Raw genomic sequence first — 26,873 nt, forward strand, 5'->3', positions numbered from 1 at the left:
AGCTAGTTCTGTAAATAGTAGTTGATCCCTATATGTACTAGTAGGATGTCTTCTTTCATATGTTCTCTTTTCAGCGTACTGAATCAAAAATAACTAAAAATGTGGGTAGCTAACCAGCTTGTGTTATTTACTGTATTAATACCAGTAAAATATTTCAGAAATATGTAATCATCCTACATAGCTGTATATGCTTTACATGTATATATGATGGTGTGGTATAAGTCTGGGATGGATGCAAAAGGGAGGTCATCACAAATGAATGCCAATAAACCTTTTACTGCACTGCGCTATGGTGACATATTCTGTAAATGCCACACACCTCACACACAATCTATTTTAAAATTATTTTACATCTCTCAAGTAGGTTAAAAAGCTCTGTTAGCACTGTTGCAACCCCTGTTACTGGCTTACCAGAACTGTGGAGTTAAAATAAGACAGAGATGGGAACTACATGCTGCAGAGGCCTAGTAAATAAAATAGTTAAGATGCACAATGTAACAGTGATGGGCTTGATACTTAGGACACTGTCTAATCCCCATGAGTAGCTCTAGATAAGGGAATTGGTCTCATAACTTTTAGCATAGCAGTTGGGGCACTCACCTGGGATGTGGCAGGCACAAGTTCAAGTCTCATCTTTGCCTGATATGGAGAAGGGATTTGAATGTGAGTCTCCCATCCCTCTTCCCAGCTAATTGCTGTAGCCCTGGGGGTATGGGATAGTCTGGCAAAGGTCTTTCTCAGTCTCTCCCGTTGAAGCTACTCCACTTTGTATAAATCTTTAAATAGTCATTGGAGCAGTCTGCCACATCCCAGGGGAGTGCCCCAACCAGCAGGCTATAGTCATTCCTATACAGTTTCTCTGGCCAAGTGACTATTCCTTGTAATCATGAATGACAATGAATAGTCATTTGGGGGCAGGGCAGGATGGGATGGAGAGAGAGAGAGAGATGGATGCGGGAGAGAGAAGCTACATTTACACTGTAACTTCTCTTCCTCCCCCAGAATCAAGTTTCACAGCCTAGGTCAATTGACTGGGGCCCATGCTACAGGGCTAAAAATAGCAGTGTAGATGTTCTTGCTCAGGCTAAAGTCTGGGCTCTGAAATCTGGTGAGCGGGGTGGGTCTCAGAGCCTTGGCTCCAGCTTGAGTGGCAATGTCCATACTGCCGTTTTTAGTCCTGTAGCACAAGCCCCAAGAGCCCAAGTCAGTTGACCAGGACACTGTGACTTGCTGCTGTGGTTTTTTTCAATGTCTCTGTACCTAGGAGAGATACTCTCTAGCCTGACGGTTAGGGTACTTATCCAGGATATGGCAGACCCAAGCGCAGATTCCTGCTTCAGTTATTAATTCAATTCATTATACAAAGTGGAACAGCTTCAACAGAATGGACTAAGACAGGCATACGCTTGGTGGCTAGACACTTTCTTGTAATGTAGGAGACACAAATTCAAATCCCTCCTCCACATTAGGGAGAGCCTAGGAGGGAATAAAAAAACAGGTCTCCTACATCCTAGGTGTGTGCCCTAATGACTGGGCTAAAAGTTATAAGGGCACTTGCTCCTCCACTCCTTTTGTGAATCTTGTCCTCTGCTTTTGTTAAAATGCCTGAAGTTGAAATGAAAACCTTCAAGTTGGATGAAATAAAATATTTAATTCAACCTGACTTAAACTTTTGTTTCTGACTTTTTGATTCACTGAACATGTTGAAAACTTCCATTTGTCAGTTTGACCCAAAACTAAATTTTTTCACTGGGGGGAGGACTATTTTTGGAATTGCTAGCAAACTGAAAAATCCATTATTTGCCTAGCTCTACTCATGAGAAATCTCTCTCCCAATTTTATTGTTGGGCTGCACTGTCCGTAGAAGAGAGGAAGGTTTCTGACTGCTGCTAGGAAGAACCATTACCAGTTTTGTTTTCCTCCTCCCTGTTAGGAACTTCTCTTCCTCTACCTTGTCCTCCCAATACAACCCACCTCTCCTTTCTGCTGATTACCAACCCCAGCAATCCACTAGGGATGGGAAGAGGGGAAAAGAAACTGGTCACATTAGGTCTTCAAGCAGGAAGTGAGGAAGAATCTGAATGGTGACAGGAGAGTGGGTTAGAGCTGATAAATTTTTTTTCCACTTTTTTAAAATAAAAAATGAAGCTTTGCCAAAATCAAAATGTTGTGAAAAGTTTGATTTGATAATTTTCAATCAAAAAAGTTGAAAACAAATTTGTCTTGTTTGAAATTGAAATGTTCAGTTTTGAAAACCCAAAATAAAATGAAAAAATAACTTCAATTTGAAACAATCTTGTTTTGAATTTTTCTTCTGTTGAAGAAATCAAAACTTTCCATGGAAATGTTTGAACAAAATCATTTCACTTGAAACTTCTCACAGAATAAAGTTGGACTTTTCAACTATCTTGCATGTAGAAAAGGCTGAAAACAAATGTACTTCTTTCTAAGTGGAAACCACTTAGAATGATTTACTACTCTAGTGCACTAAGGAGTAGAGTACCTTAGTTACAAATTCCTTGATCTAAAATAAGTCCAATCACATTCAAATGCTTGTTCTGCATTTACAGTCCCTAATTGCACTGAGTCCTGTGTACTGCTGACTTACAAGTAACCACCTCTAGCTACACTCTTCTTTTCTGGCCTCTTTTCCATCCCCTTATAGCTCTTAATCATTGTAGTAATTGTGCAACAGCTTGCTCACCACACAGCACAGCCTACTGTTGCAGACAAAGGTTTCGCAGTTTTACCCCCACTCTTAGAGTGGTTAGGCTTAAATTCTTAAATCATCTTATTTTCTCTCTCATGCATCCTACCTTTTTTAGAAAAAAACTATGTGTTGGGCGGGGGTGACCAACCTGAGCCTGAGAAGGAGCCAGAGTTTACCAGTGTACATTGCCAAAGAGCCACAGTAACACATCAGCAGCCCTCCCCATCTGCTCCCCAGCACCCCCCACCTGCTGGCAGCCCCCACCAATCAGTGCCTACTCCCCCCTCCCACTGAGGCTTTGGGGAGGGGGAATGGGTGGAGTGGGGGCAGAGCAGGGGGTTGAGCAGTGAGCACCCCCCAGCACATCGGAAAGTTAGCATCTAGCTACAGCCCCAGAATCAGTGCCTAGGTAAGGAGCTCCATATTAACCTTTGAAGAGCTGCATGTGGCTCCGGAGCCACAGGTTGGCTGCCCCTGGTGTTGGGGATAAGCCTCCTTTCTACCAATTAAAAACAAAATCTACACAAGGGATAAGCTCTTTTCCTCAACAGGAAATAAAGCCCTGCTTCCCTAAGGCGTCTGTAAAGTCTCCCAGGTGAGACTGCTGCAGCTCTAATAAGGATGACTCATCACAGATCTTTCAGCAGGTGAACCAGTTTCTTCACAGCAGGTAGAAGAAAATATTTAGCTAAATATTTTTGTGAGAAATTTCCAATGCTTGCAAAAGCCTCTGCTTTATTGTGGGCAAGTGAGTTTGGCTGCAATCCTGCAAGTTCCTTTACAGGACGGACTCCTCCTGTGTCTATGCAGTGCCCCATTGAAATGAATACTTTACAGGACCGGCTACCCCACAAACCCAATTTGTTGCCTTGTATGTGGTTTTTAAGGACCCAAAAGTGGTCCAGAAAAATGGTACAAATCTGCATGATGTACCTGAGTGGTGAAAGTTGTGTTGGGCAGAGTTAGGAGCTAACTGAATGCAGTGAACAATCACATGCACCTAGACAGTTTGTTATTGTTTGCATGTGGTCAGGGCAGTCTAATAAGGTTAAGGAACTAAATTCTGCTCAGGAATCTTGATCCACCAACACCTACATCACATATAAAATACTAAACTAGTAAGCCAGATTTTTGTATTCCTGGGCAAACTCACCCCTTTGGTACCTGAAATATGGAAGATCTTTTGATTTGGATTGAGGTAGGCTGTGGAGGGCTGAACAATCCCCAAACCCTCATTTAAGCAAATACAACAAGCACTTCTGAATGAACGTAAGCAGCAGGATATGGACCCTGGACTTCAGGAAAGCAGACTTCGACTCCCTCAGGGAACGGATGGGTAGGATCCCCTGGGGGACTAACAGGAAGGGGAAAGGAGTCCAGGAGAGCTGGCTGTATTTCAAGGAATCCCTGTTGAGGTTACAGGGACAAACCATCCCAATGTGTCGAAAGAATAGTAAATATGGCAGGCGACCAGCTTGGCTTAACGGTGAAATCCTAGTGGATCTTAAACATAAAAAAGAAGCTTACAAGAAGTGGAAGGTTGGATATATGAACAGGGAAGAGTATAAAAATATTGCTCGGGCATGTAGGAATGAAATCAGGAGGGCCAAATCGCACCTGGAGCTGCAGCTAGCGAGAGATGTCAAGAGTAACAAGAAGGGTTTCTTCAGGTATGTTGGCAACAAGAAGAAAGCCAAGGAAAGTGTGGGCCCCTTAATGAATGAGGGAGGCAACCCAGTGACAGAGGACGTGGAAAAAGCTAATGTACTCAATGCTTTTTTTGCCTCTGTCTTCACGAACAAGGTCAGCTCCCAGACTGCTGCGCTGGGCATCATAACATGGGGAATAGATGGCCAGCCCTCTGTGGAGAAAGAGGTGGTTAGGGACTCTTTAGAAAAGCTGGACGTGCACAAGTCCATGGGGCCGGACGAGTTGCACCCGAGAGTGCTAAAGGAATTGGCGGCTGTGATTGCAGAGCCATTGGCCATTATCTTTGAAAACTTGTGGCGAACGGGGGAAGTCCCGGATGCCTGGAAAAAGGCTAATGTAGTGCCAATCTTTAAAAAAGGGAAGAAGGAGGATCCTGGGAACTACAGGCCAGTCAGCCTCACCTCAGTCCCTGGAAAAATCATGGAGCAGGTCCTCAAAGAATCAATCCTGAAGCACTTACATGAGAGGAAAGTGATCAGGAACATTCAGCATGGATTCACCAAGGGAAGGTCATGCCTGACTAATCTAATCACCTTCTGTGATGAGATTACTGGTTCTGTGGATGAAGGGAAAGCAGTGGATGTATTGGTTCTTGACTTTAGCAAAGCTTTTGACACGGTCTCCCACAGTATTCTTGTCAGCAAGTTAAAGAAGTATGGGCTGGATGAATGCACTATAAGGTGGGTAGAAAGTTGGCTAGATTGTCGGGCTCAACGGGTAGTGATCAATGGCTCCATGTCTAGTTGGCAGCCGGTGTCAAGTGGAGTGCCCCAGGGGTCGGTCCCGGGGCCGGTTTTGTTCAATATCTTCATAAATGATCTGGAGGATGGTGTGGATTGCACTCTCAGCAAATTTGCGGATGATACTAAACTGGGAGGAGTGGTATATACGCTGGAGGGCAGGGATAGGATACAGAGGGACCTAGACAAATTGGAGGATTGGGCCAAAAGAAATCTGATGAGGTTCAATAAGGATAAGTGCAGGGTCCTGCACTTAGGACGGAAGAACCCAATGCACAGCTACAGACTAGGGACCGACTGGCTAGGCAGCAGTTCTGCGGAAAAGGACCTAGGGGTGACAGTGGACGAGAAGCTGGATATGAGTCAGCAGTGTGCCCTTGTTTCCAAGAAGGCCAATGGCATCTTGGGATGTATAAGTAGGGGCATAGCGAGCAGATCGAGGGACGTGATCATCCCCCTCTATTCGACATTGGTGAGGCCTCATCTGGAGTACTGTGTCCAGTTTTGGGCCCCACACTACAAGAAGGATGTGGATAAATTGGAAAGAGTCCAGCGAAGGGCAAAAAAAAAAATGTTTAGGGGTCTGGACATGACTTATGAGGAGAGGCTGAGGGAACTGGGATTGTTTAGTCTGCAGAAGAGAAGAATGAGAGGGGATTTGATAGCTGCTTTCAACTACCTGAGAGGTGGTTCCAGAGAGGATGGTTCTAGACTATTCTCAGTGGTAGAAGAGGACAGGACAAGGAGTAATGGTCTCAAGTTGCAGTGAGGGAGGTTTAGGTTGGATATTAGGAAAAACTTTTTCACTAGGAGGGTGGTGAAACACTGGAGTGCGTTATCTAGGGAGGTGGTAGAATCTCCTTCCTTAGAAGTTTTTAAGGTCAGGCTTGACAAAGCCCTGGCTGGGATGATTTAATTGGGGATTGGTCCTACTTTGAGCAGGGGGTTGGACTAGATGACCTCCTGAGGTCCCTTCCAACCCTGATATTCTATGATTCTATTTTACAGGATAGATGTAGATTTGCACAAAGGTATGAACTAAATGTACTTATCTAAATATGGACGATGAATTCATAATGATGAATGAATGTCTGCCTAATACTATATAATTTATGGCTGAACATAAGCACTTTAAGATGTTTTACATGAAGAGGGTAAAAATGAGTCTGAAAGGTGGTGACTTATTTTGAATCTTAGATAAAAATCTTCTTGATTGATGAATTAGACGCTAAGTCAGTGTAACTATTGACTTTGGTGGAGTTTCACTTGCTTACACCAGGTCTGAATTTGGCCATAAATGGCCCAAAGGATTAAATGAATCTGTTGCTCTGTTCCTGTTTTATGATGATCAGTCTTACTTGTATAGACTGTGCTCTTACCAAAAAAGGCAGCATGTTCTAGTGGGTTAAGTCAGGAGTTCCTGAGTTACATCCTGGCTATGCCTCCAGCTCCTTGCATGGACTTGAGGAAGTGATTTAGTGCATCTGTGACCTGTATCTCTGTCTGTAAAATAAATATAGTAATATTTCCCTGCCATACAAGGCTCTTGTGAAAATGAAGTAGTTTGTACATCACTGAAAAGATTAAGGTATTATAGACACAGTTAATAAAGGTTTTAATTGTTTGTGAGTAATACTGTTGGCATAATAAACATGTCACTTTCTTTAAAAAACTGATGTTAAGCAATTGGATTCCTAACCTGAAATTAGCAGGTTAAAATTAGAGCACACATAGCTGATGTCATGCACTTCACCGGGGGCACAGATCCAAGAAGACCATGAGTACTGGCTGAAAGTGCTGGGCCGGCAATCTGTAGCTTGTAAGGATATCTCTGTATTTGGTAGTAGAAATTAAGACTTTGCAGTGGTATGCTTTTTCATAAAGTAATTGGCTGCAAAATGAGGCTGTGCTTTTTAGTATAGTTTGGCTTGTTTGAAACTTTAATGAGCTTGAGGATTCAACATTGAACGTTTAGAATAACTTGCAGATCACAACATTAACAATTACTATGACATTTTGGTGTGGCATTTTCGCACAATTATTATATAATATCCCTTACAGAAACACTGCACTAAAACCTTTATAATTAAACACACGATAAAGAGTCAAATGCTAGTAACAGGTATATGATCTCTGAAGATGAACATAAATCTCCTCAGTACTAATTCATTCCACTGACTATTCTAAGAGAAAGGAAGGAAACTCTCTTCTTTTCCCTTTTTTTAAAGCTAGGCAGCTGCTCTTTCCACGTTTTTTGCTTTTCATACTGTTTTAAGGTGTTTGTAATGCAGTGTGATTAAGTGGAAATTGGATCAGTCTATTTTCAGTGGAAGGAATCTTCTAATACTGTGGGAGAAACTTTTGATGATGAAGGCTTTTAAGTTCCTGGCACATGAGTATGATTCTTCAGAGAGTGCTTGCTCATTTATTTGGTGTATGTACTAGAAGCATCCTTCTGAATTTCCTAGATACCAAGGACTTGATTCTCTGTTGTCCTTCACTTTGTGAAATCATTTACATCAGTGTAAAGAGGGTGTAAAATGCTGTTGAGTCAGAATGTTGGCATTGTACTCTTGCTTTATACTAGTGTAAATGAATATACAAAACACAGGGCAACAGAGAATCGGGCTCCAAAGATGTTCCAGAATGTGTAGCGGTCACCAAGGTACTATGCAGCAGGACTATGTTGTACTGGTGCTTTAGAACCAGAAGCAGATGGTTTGGGGGTGGGGTGGGGTGAAGTGGGGTGGGGGGAGGGCTCTGCTACACATCTGGTGGCTTGGAAGTTGATACCCAGGTATGCAGATGAGATGTTGGATTTAGAGACAGTATCTTTGTCTAGGCTTCTGTCAATCTAAGGAACTTACAAGGCCTATATCACTGTAGTTTCTGGGTACCTCACAATCTTTTAATGTATGTATCCTCACAGCACCCCTGTGAGGTAAAGGATATAAGTGAGGCACTGAGAGGTTAAGTGACTTGTCTGAGACCTAGTGAGTGGTCTGTGATACTCAAAGCCAGGACTCCTGGGTTCTTTACTAACACCTTAACCACTGGACAATGATCCCCTTCAGGGTCTTGAGGTCAGGTTCACGGGTCCATTGCACAGGTTTCTTGTGGGGATTGGATAGAGGAGTCCTTGCCTCATTGGTGGAGGTTTGTCTGTTCCCTGGTGGGATCCCATCCCTCTGAGGAGAATGGTAAAAAGAGACTCAAGGTCAGAGGACTTGGACAAAATCACACAAGTTGGGTTTTCCACATGTAGGAGAAATGAGAAATCTCCACTTGGGGATCCCATTATTTGTGAGCTGCCCTCTCTCCAAAAACCAAGGCAGGGGATGAACTAAGACAAAAAGTCACTTCAGAGGGAAAATGACTTTGAAATGTCAAACTTTTCGTCAAACATATTTCCTTTTTTGGCCAGCTCTAGTTATTGATATGTGTTGTCTGAGCTGGGGAAGAGCAGGCAGGTGAAGGTCTGTCAGCAGATGGGTCAAAGAAACATGGTGAGGGTAGTGTTGACGGGGCTGGGGACAGATGTGAAGATGTAAGCCAGGTGTGATGGGAGGTAGCTTTGGCAAAGTCACTGCTCCGTCAATGAGTGAAATACAGAATAGAAATCACACGATTCAAAACGGGAAATTGAAATGGTAACTAAATGATGCAAGGTTTCAGAGTAGCAGCCGTGTTAGTCTGTATCCGCAAAAAGAAAAGGGGTACTTGTGGCACCTTAGAGACTAACAAATTTATCTGAGCATAAGCTTTCGTGAGCTACAGCTCACTTCATCGGATGCATTCAGTGGAAAATACAGTGGGGAGATTTATATACACAGAGAACATGAAACAATGGGTGTTACCATACACACTGTAACGAGAGTGATCAGGTAAGGTGAGCTATTACCAGCAGAAGAGCGGGGGCGGGGTGGGGTGGGGGGAGAGAAAAAACCTTTTGTAGTGATAATCAAGGTGGGCCATTTCCAGCCCTTGACAAGAACTTCTGAGGAACAGGGGGTGTGGGGGGAGAAGGGGTGGAATAAACATCGGGAAATAGTTTTACTTTGTGTAATGACCCATCCACTCCCAGTCTTTATTCAAGCCTAAGTTAATTGTATCCAGTTTGCAAATTAATTCCAATTCAGCAGTCTCTTGTTGGAGTCTGTTTTTGAAGTTTTTTTTGTTGAAGACTTGCCACTTTCAGGTCTGTAATCGAGTGACCAAAGAGATTGAAGTGTTCTCCGACTGGTTTTTGAATGTTATAATTCTTGACGTCTGATTTGTGTCCATTTATTCTTTTACGTAGAGACTGTCCAGTTTGGCTAATGTACATGGCAGAGGGGCATTGCTGGCACATGATGGCATATATCACATTGGTAGATGTGCAGGTGAACGAGTCTCTGATAGTGTGGTTGATGTGATTAGGCCCTATGATGGTGTCCCCTGAATAGATAAGTGGACACAGTTGGCAACGGGCTTTGTTGCAAGGATAGGTTCCTGGGTCAGTGGTTCTGTTGTGTGGTGTGTGGTTGCTGGTGAGTATTTGCTTCAGGTTGGGGGGCTGTCTGTAAGCAAGGACTGGCCTGTCTCCCAGGATCTGTGAGAGTGATGGGTCGTCCTTCAGGATAGGTTGTAGATCCTTGATGATGCATTGGAGAGGTTTTAGTTGGGGGCTGAAGGTGATGGCTAGTGGCGTTCTGTTATTTTCTTTGTTGGGTCTGTCCTGTAGTAGGTGATTTCTGGATACTCTTCTGGCTCTGTCAATCTGTTTCTTAACTTCAGCAGGTGGGTATTGTAGTTGTAAGAACGCTTGATAGAGATCTTGTAGGTGTTTGTCTGAGGGGTTGGAACAAATGCGGTTGTATCGTAGAGCTTGGCTGTAGACAATGGATCATGTGGTTTGGTCTGGATGAAAGCTGGAGGCATGTAGGTAGGCACAGCGATCAGTAGGTTTCCAGTATAGGGTGGTGTTTATGTGACCATCACTTATTAGCACCATAGTGTCTCGGAAGTGGATCTCTTGTGTGGACTGGTCTAGGCTGAGGTTGATGGTGGGATAGAAATTGTTGAAATCATGGTGGAATTCCTCAAGAGCTTCTTTTCCATGGGTCCAGATGATGAAGATGTCATCAATGTAGCACAAGTAGAGTAGGGGCATTAGGGGACAAGAGCTGAGGAAGCGTTGTTCTAAGTCATCCATAAAAATGTTGGCATACTGTGAGGCCATGCGGGTACCCATAGCAGTGCCGCTGATTTGAAGGTATACATTGTCCCCAAATGTGAAATAGTTATGGGTGAGGACAAAGTCACAAAGTTCAGCCACCAGGTTTGCCGTGACATTATCAGGGATACTGTTCCTGATGGCTTGTAGTCCATCTTTGTGTGGAATGTTGGTGTAGAGGGCTTCTACATCCAGAGTGGCTCGGATGGTGTTTTCAGGAAGATCAATGATGGATTGTAGTTTCCTCAGGAAGTCAGTGGTGTCTCAAAGATAGCTAGGAGTGCTGGTAGTGTAGGGCGTGAGGAGGGAGTCTACATAGCCAGACAATCCTGCTGTCAGGGTGCCAATGCCTAAGATGATGGGGTGTCCAGGATTTCCAGGTTTATGTATCTTGGGTAGCAGATAGAATACCCCTGGTTGGGGTTCCAGGGGTGTGTCTGTGCAGATTTGTTCTTGTGCTTTTTCAGGGAGTTTCTTGAGCAAATGGTGTAGTTTCTTTTGGTAACCCTCAGTGGGATCAGAGGGTAATGGCTTTTAGAAAGTGGTGTTGGAGAGCTGCCTAGGAGCCTCTTGTTCATATTCCGACCTATTCATGATGATGACAGCACCTCCTTTGTCAGCCTTTTTGCCATATATATGCCATATATTTATTGCTGGCACATGATGGCATGTACATTAGCCAAACTGGACAGTCTCTACGTAAAAGAATAAATGGACACAAATCAGACGTCAAGAATTATAACATTCAAAAACCAGTCGGAGAACACTTCAGTCTCTTTGGTCACTCGATTACAGACCTAAAAGTGGCAAGTCTTCAACAAAAAAACTTCATAAACAGACTCCAAGGAGAGACTGCTAAATTGGAATTAATTTCCCCTCCCCTCACTGTTCCTCAGAAGTTCTTGTCAACTGCTGGAAATGGCCCACCTTGATTATCACTACGAAAGGTTTTTTCTCTCACCCCCTCCCCCCACTCTCCTGCTGGTAATAGCTCACCTTAAGTGATCACTCTCACAGCGTGTATGGTACACTGTTACAGTGTGTATGGTAACACCCATTGTTTCATGTTCTCTGTGTATATAAATCTCCCCACTGTATTTTCCACTGCATGCATCCGATGAAGTGAGCTGTAGCTCACGAAAGCTTATGCTCAAATAAATTTGTTAGTCTCTAAGGTGCCACAAGTCCTCCTTTTCTTTTCAAATGATGCAAGTAATTCAAATGAAAAATCAGGCCTAGGGCTAAGGTGCTGTGTGTATTGGATAATAAAAAGAGTTTGCAATGGAGTAAAGGAATGCTCTCCAAAGGACATGCTTTATTTTTTCTCTTAGGATTTATTGAGCTACTTGGAAATCAAAGGGAGCTTTCTCCATGGACTTCAACAGGAGCAGGATTTGGGTCTTATTACCTTGGTAAATAGCTCCCTCTAGAGTAGACAACAGGACATGTGTGTCATTTAGAAGAGGGCTACTCTTTTAGAATGATGTGGCTGGCAGTTTGTGTAATGCTTATTGTATTACCTGGAAACTAAAACTATCCCCTCCAGAGAGCATCTCATCTGTGCTAGTCGCAGATATATTCTGCTCTGAAAATCAGAACTGAAGGCCAGAAGTGCGGGCCATTGCTAGGCACTAAAACTTGAATGACTGAGACTCATCAAATTACCTGAGTATGTAACTTATTCTTACCTACCATTTTACCTTTGCTGATTGCTTTAGATCTAAGATAATGATCTTCTGAGTTCTGGCCTCATGGTGATTCATGTCAGGGAGCAATAATATCAAAGAGGATCTCTCTGCAGCTATTACCTCAGCAACTGATCTTCTGTTTTCAGATCTCTTACAAAATTCTGTATTTAGATTAAACATTTTGTGCCAAATACAATAAAGATGTCATTGTGCTTTGGATCTGTACATGCAGACAATTCACAGATATAAAAGTTGAACCAGTTGCTCCAAAGTCTCTTTATTAATTGCGGCTTTCTTGTTTCAGAGGTGTTGTCAAAGTTGACATAAATCTGCAGAAGGTGGACATTGACCAATGTTCAAGTGAGGGATGGTTTTCAGGAACTCACAAATGCCATCTCAACAATTCTGAGGTAAGAGAATTAGTTTTTATTATTACAGTTGAGTTCAATTCTCTATCTTTCCATCATGTAACACTTTGCTTTGTGTTTACTGTATGTTGTGTTTTATATTTTTCTTTAAAGGCAATTTGTGCTGTAAAGATTTTTCTGTTCCTCAGGGTATTATGGTAGTATATGAATAGTAGGAATATCAGCACAAAATAAAACTGAATCTCACTGTGCAGCCATAACAGCGTTAGCGGCAAAGAAGATTACCAGTGAAATGATTTATGAAGTTTTGCTTGAGAGCCAAATAATAGACATTACTTTATACAATGTCTTAAAATAGCCTTGCAATTAAAGTCTATCACTTTTGGCTGGGCAAACCCATTGTGGATTATATAATAGAACTGGTTGAAACGCTGATGGTATTCATTCAAAAAGACTTGCTTTTGTATGTGCATTTGGATGAGTAATATGCAGTAAGAGGGAAAATTGGATTCTGTATTTTTTTCTCTTAAAATAGAAACGCTAACACTTTGACAGAGCTGGCTAAATATTTCAGTGTTCCACATCTTCCTGCACCACTTCTCTCCCCCCTCAGTCACTCTCCCTCAAGGGTCTGTGATTAGCTCAGTTTGTAGCTGCATCACAGATCATCCAAACTGGACAGTCACCTATATGCAATGAGACTTTGACACTGGAATACTGATTAGAATACTAATTAGATTCTTGGTATTTTTATTTATATGGGGGATATTTTCAAAGGCACAAATTAGAGTCGTGTCCAACTCCCCTTTACTTTAAATGGGAATTGGGCACCTAACTACTCTTTCTACCTCTGAAAAACTCCCAAATAGTTATCAGAACATACATAGACAGTTGTTGCTTTCCTCTGCGTTAGGTGGTGGTGTCATCAGTAGAGCTGGTCAGAAATTTTTCAACAAAATGTGTTGTGTTGTAAAACGTCAATTAGTTGAAACCAAAGCTGTTTGTGGGAAAAGGTCGGTTTCAGCAGATTTCTCAGGCAAAAAACTCTTTTTTGGGGAAAAAAATAGTTCTGAAGTCATAAAAATGTCCCATTTCTTTGAAAAGAAATTGTTCTTTTTATTTTTGGAAAAAACTTTGTTTTAAAATTTAAGCTAATTTATAGTTTAAAAAAAGTTTAAATTTGTTTAAAATGAAACGTTTACAATGACCTGAATTAAAAAAAATTCAGATTGTTTGTTTGTTTGTTTGTTTGTTTGTTTGTTAATTTGAAAAGTTTTCAAGATCTTCTGAATTTTTGTCCAGGTTCAGGACAGGAAAACCTTTGAAATTTTTCCTGAGATGGTAAAATAGTTTTCTGCTCAGCTCTCATCATCAGTGAATGCCATCCTTTAAAATGTAATAGTCCTCCTGAGCTTAAGACCAATAGTTGTATTTTTGGGGGGAGCAAGTATTGTCTTCTCCTCCTTTACGTCACAAACAGGGACATAAGTAGGGTGAGGGTGGATATTGGGTTAAATTTCTTCCTGCAACCAAGGAGAAAAGGTAAAATCTTAGAGGGAGGCTCAATAATGTTAAATTAAAATGGAGAGAACGATGAAATAAGGGGACAGTACTGGTCTTTAACTCACTTTAGACCTGATCCAAAGCCCACTGAAGTCTTTCCATTTACTTTAATAGGCATCGGATCAGGCCCTATCCTTTACATTTTAGAAAGTGAGATCACAGAGTCAAACCAAGACAGACATATTTTCATAATCAAACTTTCCTCCCAAATCTGAGGTCTAACAAGGGTATGCTGGGCAGAGCACCCTGGCTGTGGAAAAAGGGGTTTTCCTTATGAATGTGACTTTTAGTAAAATTGCTGTAATTACACATGCCTCCCATTTTATTGCAGCACGTGAAGCAAGTGGAGTGTTACTTTGGTAAATTTAGTGGTGTGGTTAGATGTTAGCTGTGTGTTATCTCAACTGGGAAGTCTCTGATGCTTGGGATGCGCTTCCTCTGCTAGGGGAAGTATGTAACCCACACACCTCCTGGGTGTGGTATTCTGTCCCCTCTAGTGGCACTGAGACAACTTAAAGATTAATGACAGGTTTCAGAGTAGCAGCCGTGTTAGTCTGTATTCGCAAAAAGAAAAGGAGGACTTGTGGCACCTTAGAGACTAACCAATTTATTAGAGCATAAGCTTTCGTGAGCTACAGCTCACTTCCATTAATGACTCTGTTACAGTCTTAGTTAACGGCCATGTGGCTTTTAGCTTATGCAGTCGAGGCTCATGCACTAAGCTCCAGAGATCCCAGGTTCGATCTTGACAACCAGGGTCTGTTGGTGTTACAACTGCATAATGTGATTTTGGCTTTGGGGAGTCACCAAAAGTAACCTCATTGGGTGACTGAAAAATTCCAGTGATTGCCTCTGTACCTATGAAAAATAGTGTGTGATCATGTAATTGCAAAACTTTCATAATACAAATGCACAAAGGGACCGAAATAAGGTTGCATGAGCAGCCTTAATTCTTGCATTTCATAATTTCTGAGTGCTTGACTTTGCAACTTGAATTTTCTTTGAATGTAGGGTTGGGTTTTTTGGAGAGGGGAAACATAATGTATACACATTGTCTATTGTTCCCTCTTCTCTCTAACCTGTCTGTCCTTAGATTGTTAGCTCCTCAGAGCAGGGACTGTCCCTTCTAGAATATCTAGACAGTGTCCTAGCACATCACTGACATTATCATAACAAAAATAATTAGCCACTATGTGGTGGCCCTTCTGAGGGGCTTCTACTGGCTTGGGGAGGAGGAAGCATGCATCTTAGGGCATGTCTACACTTACGGCAGAGCGATCGATCCACCGGGGGATGATTTATTGCGTCTCGTGAAGATGCGATAAATCGACCACTGAGCACTCTCCCATCGACTCTGGTACTCCACTGGAGTGAGAAGCGGAGGCAGAGTTGACGGAGGAGTGGCAGCAGTCGACCTACCGCAGTGAAGATACCACAGTAAGTAGCTCTAAGTACGTCGACTTCAGCTACACTATTTTTGTAGCTGAAGTTGTGTAACTTAGACTGACTTAGCTTGCCTCCCCCTCCCACAGTGTAGACCAGACCTGAGGCTGCTTTCAGTGTCTTTAGGCCTTTCTGTTTGCTCCTTTTGCTTCCTTCCATGTTGTATAAGAAAAGTGGAGCCCAGGCGTGTGTGATCCAGGTGCTTTATTCCTACTTCTTCTGCCGACCATATTAACTCTCCAGCTTCTAGAAAACTCTCTAGCACAGATCTTCCTCAAAAAGGGAGGTGTGCCTAGGGTTTCAGTCGGTGCTGTCTTGTAATTGGTCAATCACTGAACAGAATGTTTAGTAAAATAATTCTTTATGCAGTTTTCTTACTCGTCCCTCAAAGTTTTTGTAATACAGGAAAGTTCTTATGCAGCAGCATCATCATTCCGTGTTCCAGCACAGAGTCCTTTCTTGGCTTCTCCTGATGTTCCCTAAGACAGATTCTTCCCTCACAGCAAAGTTTAACTTGTAAGTTTTCTTATAACTCCCTTCGTCTCATATATTTTTTAACATATTTTAAAACATACTGTTACTTAACACAGTCAATGAATAATAGGCCTTTAGGCACAATATGGTGTAAGCGGCAAATAGGAAGTTTCTCTATGGAAGATTCGGAGGGTCTTTGTGGGGAAGACAAAAAGGAAATAGTAAGAAGGAACTTAATAAGGGAAGTTGGTCAATTCTTCACCTCAGTATCATAGTCCTATGTTTTTAGGGGCACTCTTGTGTGCAATCAATTATCATGAATAAGATTATTTTATTTAGGGCTAGTAATATCCCATCAGCTATTTAAGTACATTTATCAAACTCATTGCCATAGTATCTGAATGCTCTTAGTCCTGGTACCCCTACAGAGACCATACAAGTGAGTGTGTGTGACCTGGTCTAGCCTTGTGCATGACAGACAGAATTGTTTAGTAAATTCCAGTTATTTGAAAGTGTTGAAATCCAGTCTGTATTGTGGGTCACTTTAAGCCTGATCCAAAGCCCATTGAAGTTAATGGGCATCTCTCTCCATTGACTTCAATTAGATTTGGATCAGAGTCTAAGGGGATGATTTAGAGATCCCAGATCCTCTGAAGCATCTGGTACTGGCCACTGTCAGGCACTGCAATTGTTGGACCACTGGTTTTATCCAGTAGGCAACTCTTACATTTCTATTCCATTTTCTGTGTGCTGTACCTCTAAATGTAGAAGAGACCCACGCCCTAGTCTAGGCCTCTGCTGCATGGGCACCTACAATTTCACTTTACATGCACAATGTTAGTGAGAAACTATATTCTCTGATTCATGAAAACAAAATCTTTGTTCCCCTTGATCTCCGGTAAATCATTCACATCGGAAATACAGGTTTTGTTCTTTGTCCATTCAAAAATGAAACAGAAACTAATGGTTTAACTTACAGAAAAACTTTACATTTTATCTTTAAACTGTAACAGAGCACCACTTATTTCTCTAGAACAAGTAACCGTGGTGTTTAGATAAACAAATTTTCAAACAAATGAAGGACCTATAATGCAGGGGGACATCAGGGGACATAAGTCAACTCTGGCTAACATTTTTTGGATAACAGGGAGTTGATTAAGCAAGATTATACTGCAGTGAAGTAACTGGCAATGGTCCTTCCACAGCAAAATCTATTATTACTTCAAATCTCATAAACATCTGCTAGTGACACTTTCCTATCAATAACATAAACTGCCAGTCACTTCTCTACCTACCACTACAGTGTCGGACATTCTGTCTTGTTTTTTCATTCTGGGCTTTTTGCATAGACTCTTCCATCTAAGATGCCACTCTTCCTCAGCTGTTGGTACTTTCACAGCTGTTGCAGTGTCTCTCTCCCTTGAAGCATTTCTGCAGTGCCACACTGTCTCATAGCACTTCTCAGTTGACACTTTAAAGTACTTTTCAAAATGGAAAACCTAGTTGAAAGGTCAGAGTTTCAAAACTGTTGAAAGTAATATTTAGCCACCTACCCTGAGCTTTTTATTTATTGCCAGCAAAATGTTGTATAAGTACTTCATGGAACAAGCTTCTAAGTTAAAATTGCATTGTGCATGGTGGATAACTATGCAGGCAAGTAACAATAATGGTTTAACAAAGTTTGGCTGTAGGAATGATGCAAACCTAGCATTAATACTTTCAATGCAAGGATAAAAATGAGGTTGTGTAGTTATTGTTCCAGTTTCCTTTGGGACTGACCTATTAAAGCCAATTCTGTGGTCTCAGGTGTATGGGGTTTCTGTTCCTCCACTTTCCAGAAAAAGCAAAACGATAAAAATAAGGTCCCAATAAATGGAAGTATTTGGTGGTGTGAGAAATGACTGCTGTGTTCTACCCCAGCAGTGGCTGAATTTCAGTGTTTGCACATAGTGATGCCAGAATGAGAAGTGCATAAAAATGCAACTTATGAAATCAATAGAAGCTAGGCACCTAGGCATTGATGAAAATCCCACTAGGTGTTCATTTGTATCTTCAGGTACCTAATACCACAGGGACTAGAGTGATCAGGGGCCACAAAAGTACCTAGATAGACGTTTCCGCGTAGGTACTTTTATAGCCCATAATCTCCATACTTTTATGGCCCAGCAATACAGTGATAAGTGCCATGCATGCCTAGGAGTAAGTGTTTGCAGGGCCCTCTGTTAGTTCATTCATTCATCATGTTAAAGAGCAAGGAGCAGATCTCAGCTGAGTAATGTTATATCTCCAACAGTGAAGCTATAACCACATACACCACCTCAGAATCTGATCCTAAAACTTAATGCTGGGCCAGCATGTCAGATTCGTAACTGGAAAATAAACATAGTGAGCAGCTTGCTTTTGAGATTTAAATGTGTCTTTAGAATTCCGGTACCAATTTCTAGAAGGGGAGCTTATGTGTACATTTCTGTATTTATTTTTAAAGGCTGGCAATGTTCTCACTTTACATCACTGAACTTTACGTGGCTTTCTAGATGAGGCTAATAATGAAGAAATTTGTATGCGCTTTACTTAACTATTGGGGGAACACTATACTCCGATGTTTAACTTAAATTCTTTTTGAGGCAAAAATATTGGAAGAACATTCTTACTGTGAGGAAAATTTAACTGCCTTCTGCTTTTACTAATGTTTGAGTGAAATTTCTGTATTAGAAATTAAAATCAAAATGAATCTTCCATGCTCCTCATCCTGAAAAAGAGACAATTTTTAGTAAAATTAGATAGCATTTTCCAGTGTGGCTGATAGTAAATTAAATTAAATTATTATTAGCATAAACTAAGGACTGAAAAATATGCGCTGTTAATGCTCATATTGTTATGAATCATAAGAAAATGGTGACAAAAAAATGTACTCACCAGAAACTTAGAACCATAGGGTTAGAAGGGATCGCAAAGGTCATATAGTCTAACCCCCGCCAAGATGTAGGATTTGTTGTGACTAAACCATCCAAGACAGATGGCTAGCCAGCCTCCTTTTGAAAACCTCCAGTGAAGGAGCTTCCACAACCTCTCTAGGCAGTCTGTGCCATTGTCCTACTGTCCTTACAGTTAGGAAGTTTTTCCTGAGATTTAATCTAAATCTGCTATGCTGTTGTTTGAACCCATTACCTCTTGTCCTGCCCTCTGTGGCACGAGAGAACAACTTTTCTCCATCTTTTTTATGGCAGCATTTCAAGTATTTGAAGACCACGATCATGTCCTCCCCTTAATCTCCTCTTTTCCGAACAAAACATACCCAGTTCCTTCAGCCTTTCCTCAGCCTTAAATTGAGGTCTCGAGAGCACAGCAGCCATCTTTAAATGTCACCTGTCGTTGGGAATAGAAGAAATATAAAGGTGATACAGTTAATATTTTTCCTTTTGCTATTATTATGGGAAATCATTTTAGCATCTATTTGGCAAGTGTGGGCTTGTGAATTGCATTTTATCTGCAGGTGTAATGTCAAACACACATTTTATTTCTATAGAGTACCTTTCATAAAAAGTATTGTGTGCCACTTTGCAGAGTTGCAGACTTTCATACAGGCAAAAAACAGAGAGAGAGGAGAATGATGGAAACAGCAGAACTTTGAGGGATAGATTTAGTATGAGTGAGGTGCAGCCTTCCTTTGTGCCCATATTTCTGTGCCCACAAAGGGTTCAGAAATATACCATGAGAATGAACTCCTTGTGGAATGAATGGAACATACAATGGTGCAGCTAAATCAGAAAATTAGCAAAAGCTCAAACTTAGCTAAAATAAACATGAGTATGTGTACACAAGCAGGGGAAATCCCACCCCTTGCTTGTAGTGTAGACAGAGCCTTAGAGAGAAGACAAGTAAGAGTGGGTATGATAACTACACCATAGTAAATGCTTTAGATAAGGTAGATTGGGCACTTTTACTCACCTTCTCACAATACAAGAACAGGGGAAAAAATTTAAAACCGATGAAAGGAAATATACTTTCTTCAAACAATACACACTTTGGGGGTATTTGTGCCTCCAAGTACCCAAATGTGCGCCTACTATCAGTTTTGTGCTTGCAATTCAAATGCAAGAGCAAATTGTATTTCCAAATGGAATGCTGCCTTTCTGAAATTTCCCCCCAAAGTTTGGTAAAAATGCAAGTGTAACCCACTGGTGAATGTGTTACAGGTCCCCCCTTCACCTGCACCCCCAAGGCCAATCCACAAAATATATGAGTTGTTACAGCCCTTAGCTAGAGAGCGCTGACTCTTTAGCTTAAGCTGTAGCAATTCTTGCTTTTATCTCTGGAATGCCCAGGTCAATCCCTATTGTATGATGGCTGCCTTCTGGACCAACACAAGTAAATACTTTAACAGTTATTCATGTGAGAGAGTGACCTGGCATGAAATGGTTTTACATGAGGAATGACGTATTCTCATATTTGATAGAAAGCTTTATCTTCCTAAATGAGTGGTTGGAATTTGAGGTGTAATTCCTTCCTCTCTCCCTAGTCCAGTAAACATTGGCATGGTTGTTCAAACATGCCCTGTACACACAGGATTAAAGCTGAGGGGGGATATTGATTTCAAACATAAGGCTATGATACCCATGGTTTCCTTGTTGTCTTTTCAACCTAGGAGGCTAGCTCGAAAGCACCAGCAGCTTCTGGAAGGGTTGTTTGGCATTTTGGAATGTAGGCAGCCTTGAAGTTTGAGCAATAAAATGTTTAATTTTTGGATGGGGACAATGGTTTGGGTAACTTGGAGGGAAAGAGGCAGATAGCAAAATGGACTATGATTGGGGAGTCTCATCATTCTGAGGTGACTCCTGGGGTCCGGGAAGGTGGTGATGAAATTTGGATTAGGACTTTCTCTGATGATTGATTGAATGGGGAGTTGCAGCTTGGATGGCACAGGTAGAAGTAGGTTGGAACCAATTCTGTGAGGTCACGTGAGAATGGAGGTTAAAGCCTATTGAAACACCCGGGGTAGCTCTCACTCAGTGAGGAGGGGGAGCTGTGGGGAACTGTGGTTTACCTAAGCCCAGGGAAAGGAGGGGCAGCTCATCTTTTAACAGAGAGCAATGTTCTTCCACCTGCTCTCCTTCATTTTAACAGCTGAGAGGGAAGCAGTATCCCTGAGGAACACATGGACCAGAGAGACTTGGTTCTGTGGGGCTGAGAGAGGGAATGGGTAGCAGCTGCAGTTCACAGAGGTTCAGAAGTGAAGTGAGTGGAACATGCAATGGTGTAGCTAAATCAGGAAAAACAATGCCTTTAAAGTTTCCCAAGAGGAACGCTTTCCAATATCATTGTCAAACATTGGAAAAACTGTTGACTGAAGTTCTCCTAGGCAAGTGGAGGTGAGACGAGGTCATCCAACATGATAAGATCCCAATGGGTTATGTCAAGTAAAATTTCCAAGTAATCACTTACAGATATTTTCCATCTAGCACATTATGAAACAGGTACCCAGCATAAAAAGCACTGAAAGGAATGTGATATGTTTGTGATACAATCTGAGTGTGGACATAGATTGCAGAATGTGGTTAACATTCAGTCTGGCAGTGATACTCTTTGGAAGTGCAGGCAGAAAGCAATAAAGTTATGGACTTGAGATGTGGCAGCAGGAAAATATAAACAGGGGCATAGAGAATGGTTGGAGATATAGTTTCTAGAAGGAAGAAAGATCTTTTGGTGGTAGAAAGGACTTGAGCACCAAATACTATACAAAATCTTGGGCTAAGAAGGAGAGCTAAGATTGAAACAACAAAAATGAGTTAGGAGCAGCACAGAGTAGTTAATAGGTGTAGAATATTGCAGCTAACACCTCGTAGAACCAACTGGGGAAAGAAATATTTGTCTCTGTCACATTCATAGTTGCAAGAAAAATTGCTACTCATACAATTCTGAGTATCTGGGAAGCATTCAGCAAACACAGAACATCTTAGACTGCTTTTTAAAATAATATAGCTTTACATCATCAGTGTTCGTGGGAAAAGTCTCTCTCTGATAGCAAATTGGATCGAATCTGGCACACAATTATATAAAACATGGTAGAGGCTTGTCAGAACTTTCAGTGATAAATAGAGCCCTACCAAATTCATGGTCATGAAAAACACGTCATGGACCATGAAATCTGGTCTTTTGTGTACTTTTACACTATACTATACAGATTCCATAGGGGAGACCAGCGTTTCTCAAACTGGGAGTCCCAACCCAAAAGGGCTTGCAAGCTTATTGTAGGAGGGAGATAGTAGTGCCACCCTTACTTCTGTGCTGCCTTCAGAGCTGGCTGGAAAGTGGCAGCTGCTGGCCAGGTGCCCGGCTCTGAAGGCAGCGCTGCCAGCAGCAGCACAGCAGGAAGGGTAGCAATGGGTGGCCGAAGAGTGGTGGCTGCTTTTTGAGGGCCCAGCTCTGAAGGCAGCAGCACAGAAGAAAGGGTAGCAATACTATACCATGCCATCCTTACTTCTGCATGGCTGCTGGCAGTGGCTCTGCCTTCGGAGCTGGGCTCCCAGCCAGCAGCTGCCGCTCTCTGGCTGCCCAGCTCTGAAGGCAGCGCCGCCATCAGCAGCAGCGCAGAAGTAAGGGTGGCAGTACCACAACCCTCCTACAATAACCTTGCAACCCCCCCCCCCACTACCTCATTTTGGGTCAGGACCCGTACAGCTACAACGCCATGATATTTCAGGTTTATATATCTGAAATAATGAAATTTATGATTTTTAAAATCCTATGACCATGAAATTGTCTAAAGTGGACCCTGAATTTGCTAGGGCCCCAGTGATAAACAAGGTGCCCGGCAAATCAATTTTTCAGTACAACGAAGAGTCAGGTTGCTTGGCTACAGTACTCTTTGCCTTTTTAAGAAAGCATTAACTGACTCAGTGTTACACAAGAGTTAAACTTGGCTTCTTACTGTTTCCCTCAAAAGGAGAGAGCCTTATCAACCAATGCCTGATTCCTAGTAGCTTTGCTAACTCAGTACTCTGCATTCATCCAGTTTAGATTCTATTTACTGTTGTTTTCCCTTCCTAAGGGTTTGAGAAGTGAAGGAGAGTGGGTGGGTGAAGCTGCAAGTAGAACAGAGAGAATCAAAATAAAATGAAAATGCATTTTGCTTCTGCAGTGATGTGCAATCCTAGCGTTTCATCAATTGTCATGTTAGAAATGGCAGTCCTCCCCCCTCCCCCACTCCAACCTCCTTTCTCCACTGATGTTGCTATTTTCAGTGCTGTCACTGAAAAGTCTGAAAGCTGTATTGCCAAGGATGACATCACAACATTAGCTAGTGCCTATTAGCTGAGGTCATGATGCCATCCTTGCAAGTCTGTAGGGGAATGGAAAGCAGGTGCCCTCAACTGACTTGTAGAAACTTTAAGTGAGTTGGCATGGAGTGGACCCAGACAGATCCAGGTCTGGTATTCCCAGGTGTAGATAAATTATTTCTGTTGAGGGTCATGGGAGTGACTTGTTACTAAATTAGCAGAGCTTCGCTGGGCACTCCTTTTGGGCAACAGTAATAACTGACCATTAAGATCCTTTTAGTCTTCATTTTTGGCCCCTCTTCTTATTTGCTTATCACTATCTGTGAGATTTTTTTCCCTCCATACCATTCTACAGTGCAAATTTAGCAAAACATGCATATAATCAGAAAAGGAGGGATTTGCAAGCTTAGAGACTCAAAGCATTGGTAGTAGGGGAGCTTTTCAAATCTAGGATATTGGTTTGGATCCAGTCCTTGGAGGGGCTGACTAAAAACTATTACAATCTGATAGCTCTTCAATGGCCTACGTGAAATGAGTTTGATGGTCTCAGTATATTTCCAAAGTGACAAGTATTCACATCCCCAAAGCCATCACTACAGGCGGCACTAACTGGTACTTTGGTGGGCCACTTTAGAAGTTGAGGACTAAATGGGCGTGGAGACAGACCTCTCCTCTTCCCTCTTAAGGTAGCTGAGGTATGTTAGTGAAGATGGATGGGGAAATGTGCACTGCCGCTACCGATGCTGTACCGGCTCTGTATATAAACAGAGAACTTGATTCTTCAGGGCAGTCAATATGGCACTTTTTAATTAGCAGGCGCAAAATTTATAGGCACATAAAAATGATGGATGTGCAGCATATGTACTGTCTCTGAGATAGTTTTACTTTGTGTGTGATAACTACAGTTAGCCTGTATAATAAGGACTACACATTATCTTAGGTATTTATGTGGCTCCCATTACCTTAGTATCTGAGCACCTCCCACACAATCTTTTGAGCAGTTATCCTGTGAGGTAAGGAAGTACTATTTTACAGATGGGGAACTGAGGCACAGAGAAACAGAGAATTACTTTGGTCACATAGGAAGTCTGTGGCAGAGTAGGGACTTAACCAGGATCTCCATAGTCCCTGGTACCAACTATATGTGAGTTCTGACTGTGCTATTACAAAATCACATATTTAATTGCTTGCTTACTCAGGCAATATATTGCAAACTGTTTTTGGCAGTGGCCAGAGAAATATTCTGCTCGTGTCAGGTGCAGTATTGGACAGTACATTTTTTTTTACTGAAGAAATGTGGACTTGATAGAGTGTGTGTTATGCATTGGCAGGGTAATTTTTGACAAAACCACTGAGAAACATAAGAGTGAAAAAGCTTGTCCGTTATCTCATTTTAAGAAGCCTTGTGTTAAAATGGAGCAAGCATTTCTCAAGCCTTACTGCGCACAGTGAAAACTGCACAGGAGGAGGCAAGTCTAAATTAGACTTGAGGAGAAAGTGTATTGTGCTTCCCCCGCCCACTCCACCCATAGTGAGTTAAAATGAGATTGAAAGCTGTTAAATAGCCGAGGTGGGAAACCAGAGAGAGAGAGTGAGAGCCAGTGAGCACTATTGAATCTCATATGTTTATGCCGGGAGCTAAATTAATAACTTCCAGGGATTCAAGTTTATTTTGTTTCCTAAATGGGAGGATGTTTCTAGCATCAGGACTTGAGGTACCATTGGAAATTTTTGGTGGGATATAAGCATTTTCTCCCAGCACCTTCCTGTGTATGAAAAATAACTCCTATCTGTCTCCATGAGAGTTAATTTAGAACCCGCAAATGTGTGTGATTAGTTTAAATCACTCTTTCCTATGTGAATTATCTTGCATTTATCAATACTGAATATCAGCTGCCATCATGTGGCCCATTCACTTAGCTGTGGTAAACCTCATTAAAATTATGAAGTCTTCACTAACCTAAACCATTTTGTGTCCTCTTTTTTTGCCTCTTCACTGTTGGTTAATTTATTAAATGTCAGTACTAATATGAGACCTTGTGGCACCTACCTGTTAACCTTTTACCTAGTTGAATAATGGCCATTTATTCTTACGCTATTTGTTTTATCTCTGAGCCTGTTTTTAATCCATGGCAGTTCTTTGCCCCCTCACCTCATAGGCACTTAGTTCCCTAGTTCGCTACTTATGAAGAGCTTTTTTTTTTTCATTCAATGAATAAGGAGAGCATGAAAAGCCAGTTTTGCACAGAATTTTGTGCATGTGAAATTTTGAATAGAAATAGGGTAGCGGCCATCTTTACATTTTTCTTTTGTTGGAAGGATAGAAGTGAGGAAAAACATGCCTTATCATGGAGATACTGGAAATAAAAATCCTTCTCCAACAAATCAGTTGTTGACTTTAGTCTCCAAATTCAGCACAGTTGTTATACACCTGGCAATTGAATTTCTGTGGTATTTACCTGGCTAAAATATATGGTATCTCTTCCGTAGCAAACAATTAAAAATTGGTCAGTTTGGGCCCTGACAGAGTTTCACACTTTTTTCATCCCTATTGCTGAACTACCATGGTCTCCACAAATTGAAAACTCTGTGTGTGCACTCACACATGCCCTAATGACAACTGTCAGGCCATTTTCAGACTTCCAAAATTTAAACAGAACATAAGGTATTTCTCTTATTCCCTTTTGAAATTAAACACAAAAAAGCCAATGATACCTCCTTGGCTCCACTACCTGGCCTGCCACTCTGCTGACTTCTCCCCACCTAGACCTTTAGAGGAAGTTAGGATTAGGAGTTAGCTGTGCCTCCCCACTACCTGTGCCCCTTCCCATCTATATCCTTCCGGCCTCTTCTGAACCTGTTCAAGCGTAGCAGTGGAAGTCCCAATCTAAAGGATCCATTCAGGTTCACTGGACCTGGGGCCCCTCACTCATAAGCAACAAGAGGGAGAAGTTGTCTCCAGACCAGAATTACAAGCTTTGTATGTCAAGCAACTTTGGCTTAAGGGCTCCCTAAGACCCTTACTATTAACAGGGGACAGGGAGAGGGAGTGTTACTCTTATACAAAGCATGTGGCATATGGCAAGCTTGTTTCCTCTGCTACTACCTTTTGGGGATGTACCTGTTCCCTCCTTTTCACACAGGTCTGATAAACACATTCAAAATGGCTTCTGCTGATTCTCCTGAATACATGGGTACAGCATACCCAATCAAGGAATCGGACAATACAGTGTGACTTCATCCAGATGACACAATCCAGCCAGCACAATTAGGCCTTGTTTACACAGAAAGTTGCACCAGTTTAACCTAATGTACAAATAAAAATCGAACGAATTAAATTGGTGCAAACCCCAGTGTTTTGGGTTAAGAGTGGCTTATTTTGGTTTAGCTGAATTTCAGTTAGGAATGATTTAAATTAAATTGAAATCTGACACTTCTGAAGCTAAATAAGTGTGTCCACTTAGGTTTTGCACCAGTTTAACTAAACAGGCACACATTTGTGTGTAGACAAGGCCTTAGAAACTTGAAAGTTCACCTCAAATAGCTACACTGAAAATTTTGACTAAATCCATTTGGTGAAGGGAAACATTAGACGTCGATATTGATGAAATTTTTGAATGGAATGTGGAGCTTTTTTAGAAATTTCTTATGCTAACAAAGGGGAAACCTTTGCACAGTTTTATTT

General features: G+C 41.7%; 1 protein-coding gene across 1 annotated transcript in view; it reads left to right on the plus strand.

Annotated features, from left to right (window-relative positions):
- Nucleotides 1-26,873, plus strand: part of GPR158 (G protein-coupled receptor 158) — a 307,100-nt gene that overhangs the window by 11,400 nt on the left and 268,827 nt on the right. The window contains exon 2 of the mRNA XM_084621991.1: nucleotides 12,368-12,473. Coding sequence (XP_084478117.1) covers nucleotides 12,368-12,473 — 106 coding nt within the window. The remainder of the gene's footprint in view (nucleotides 1-12,367; nucleotides 12,474-26,873) is intronic.

The sequence above is a fragment of the Lepidochelys olivacea genome (genome assembly GCF_965140295.1).
Source record: "Lepidochelys olivacea isolate rLepOli2 genome assembly, chromosome: 2".
NCBI classification, from domain to species: Eukaryota; Metazoa; Chordata; order Testudines; family Cheloniidae; genus Lepidochelys; species Lepidochelys olivacea.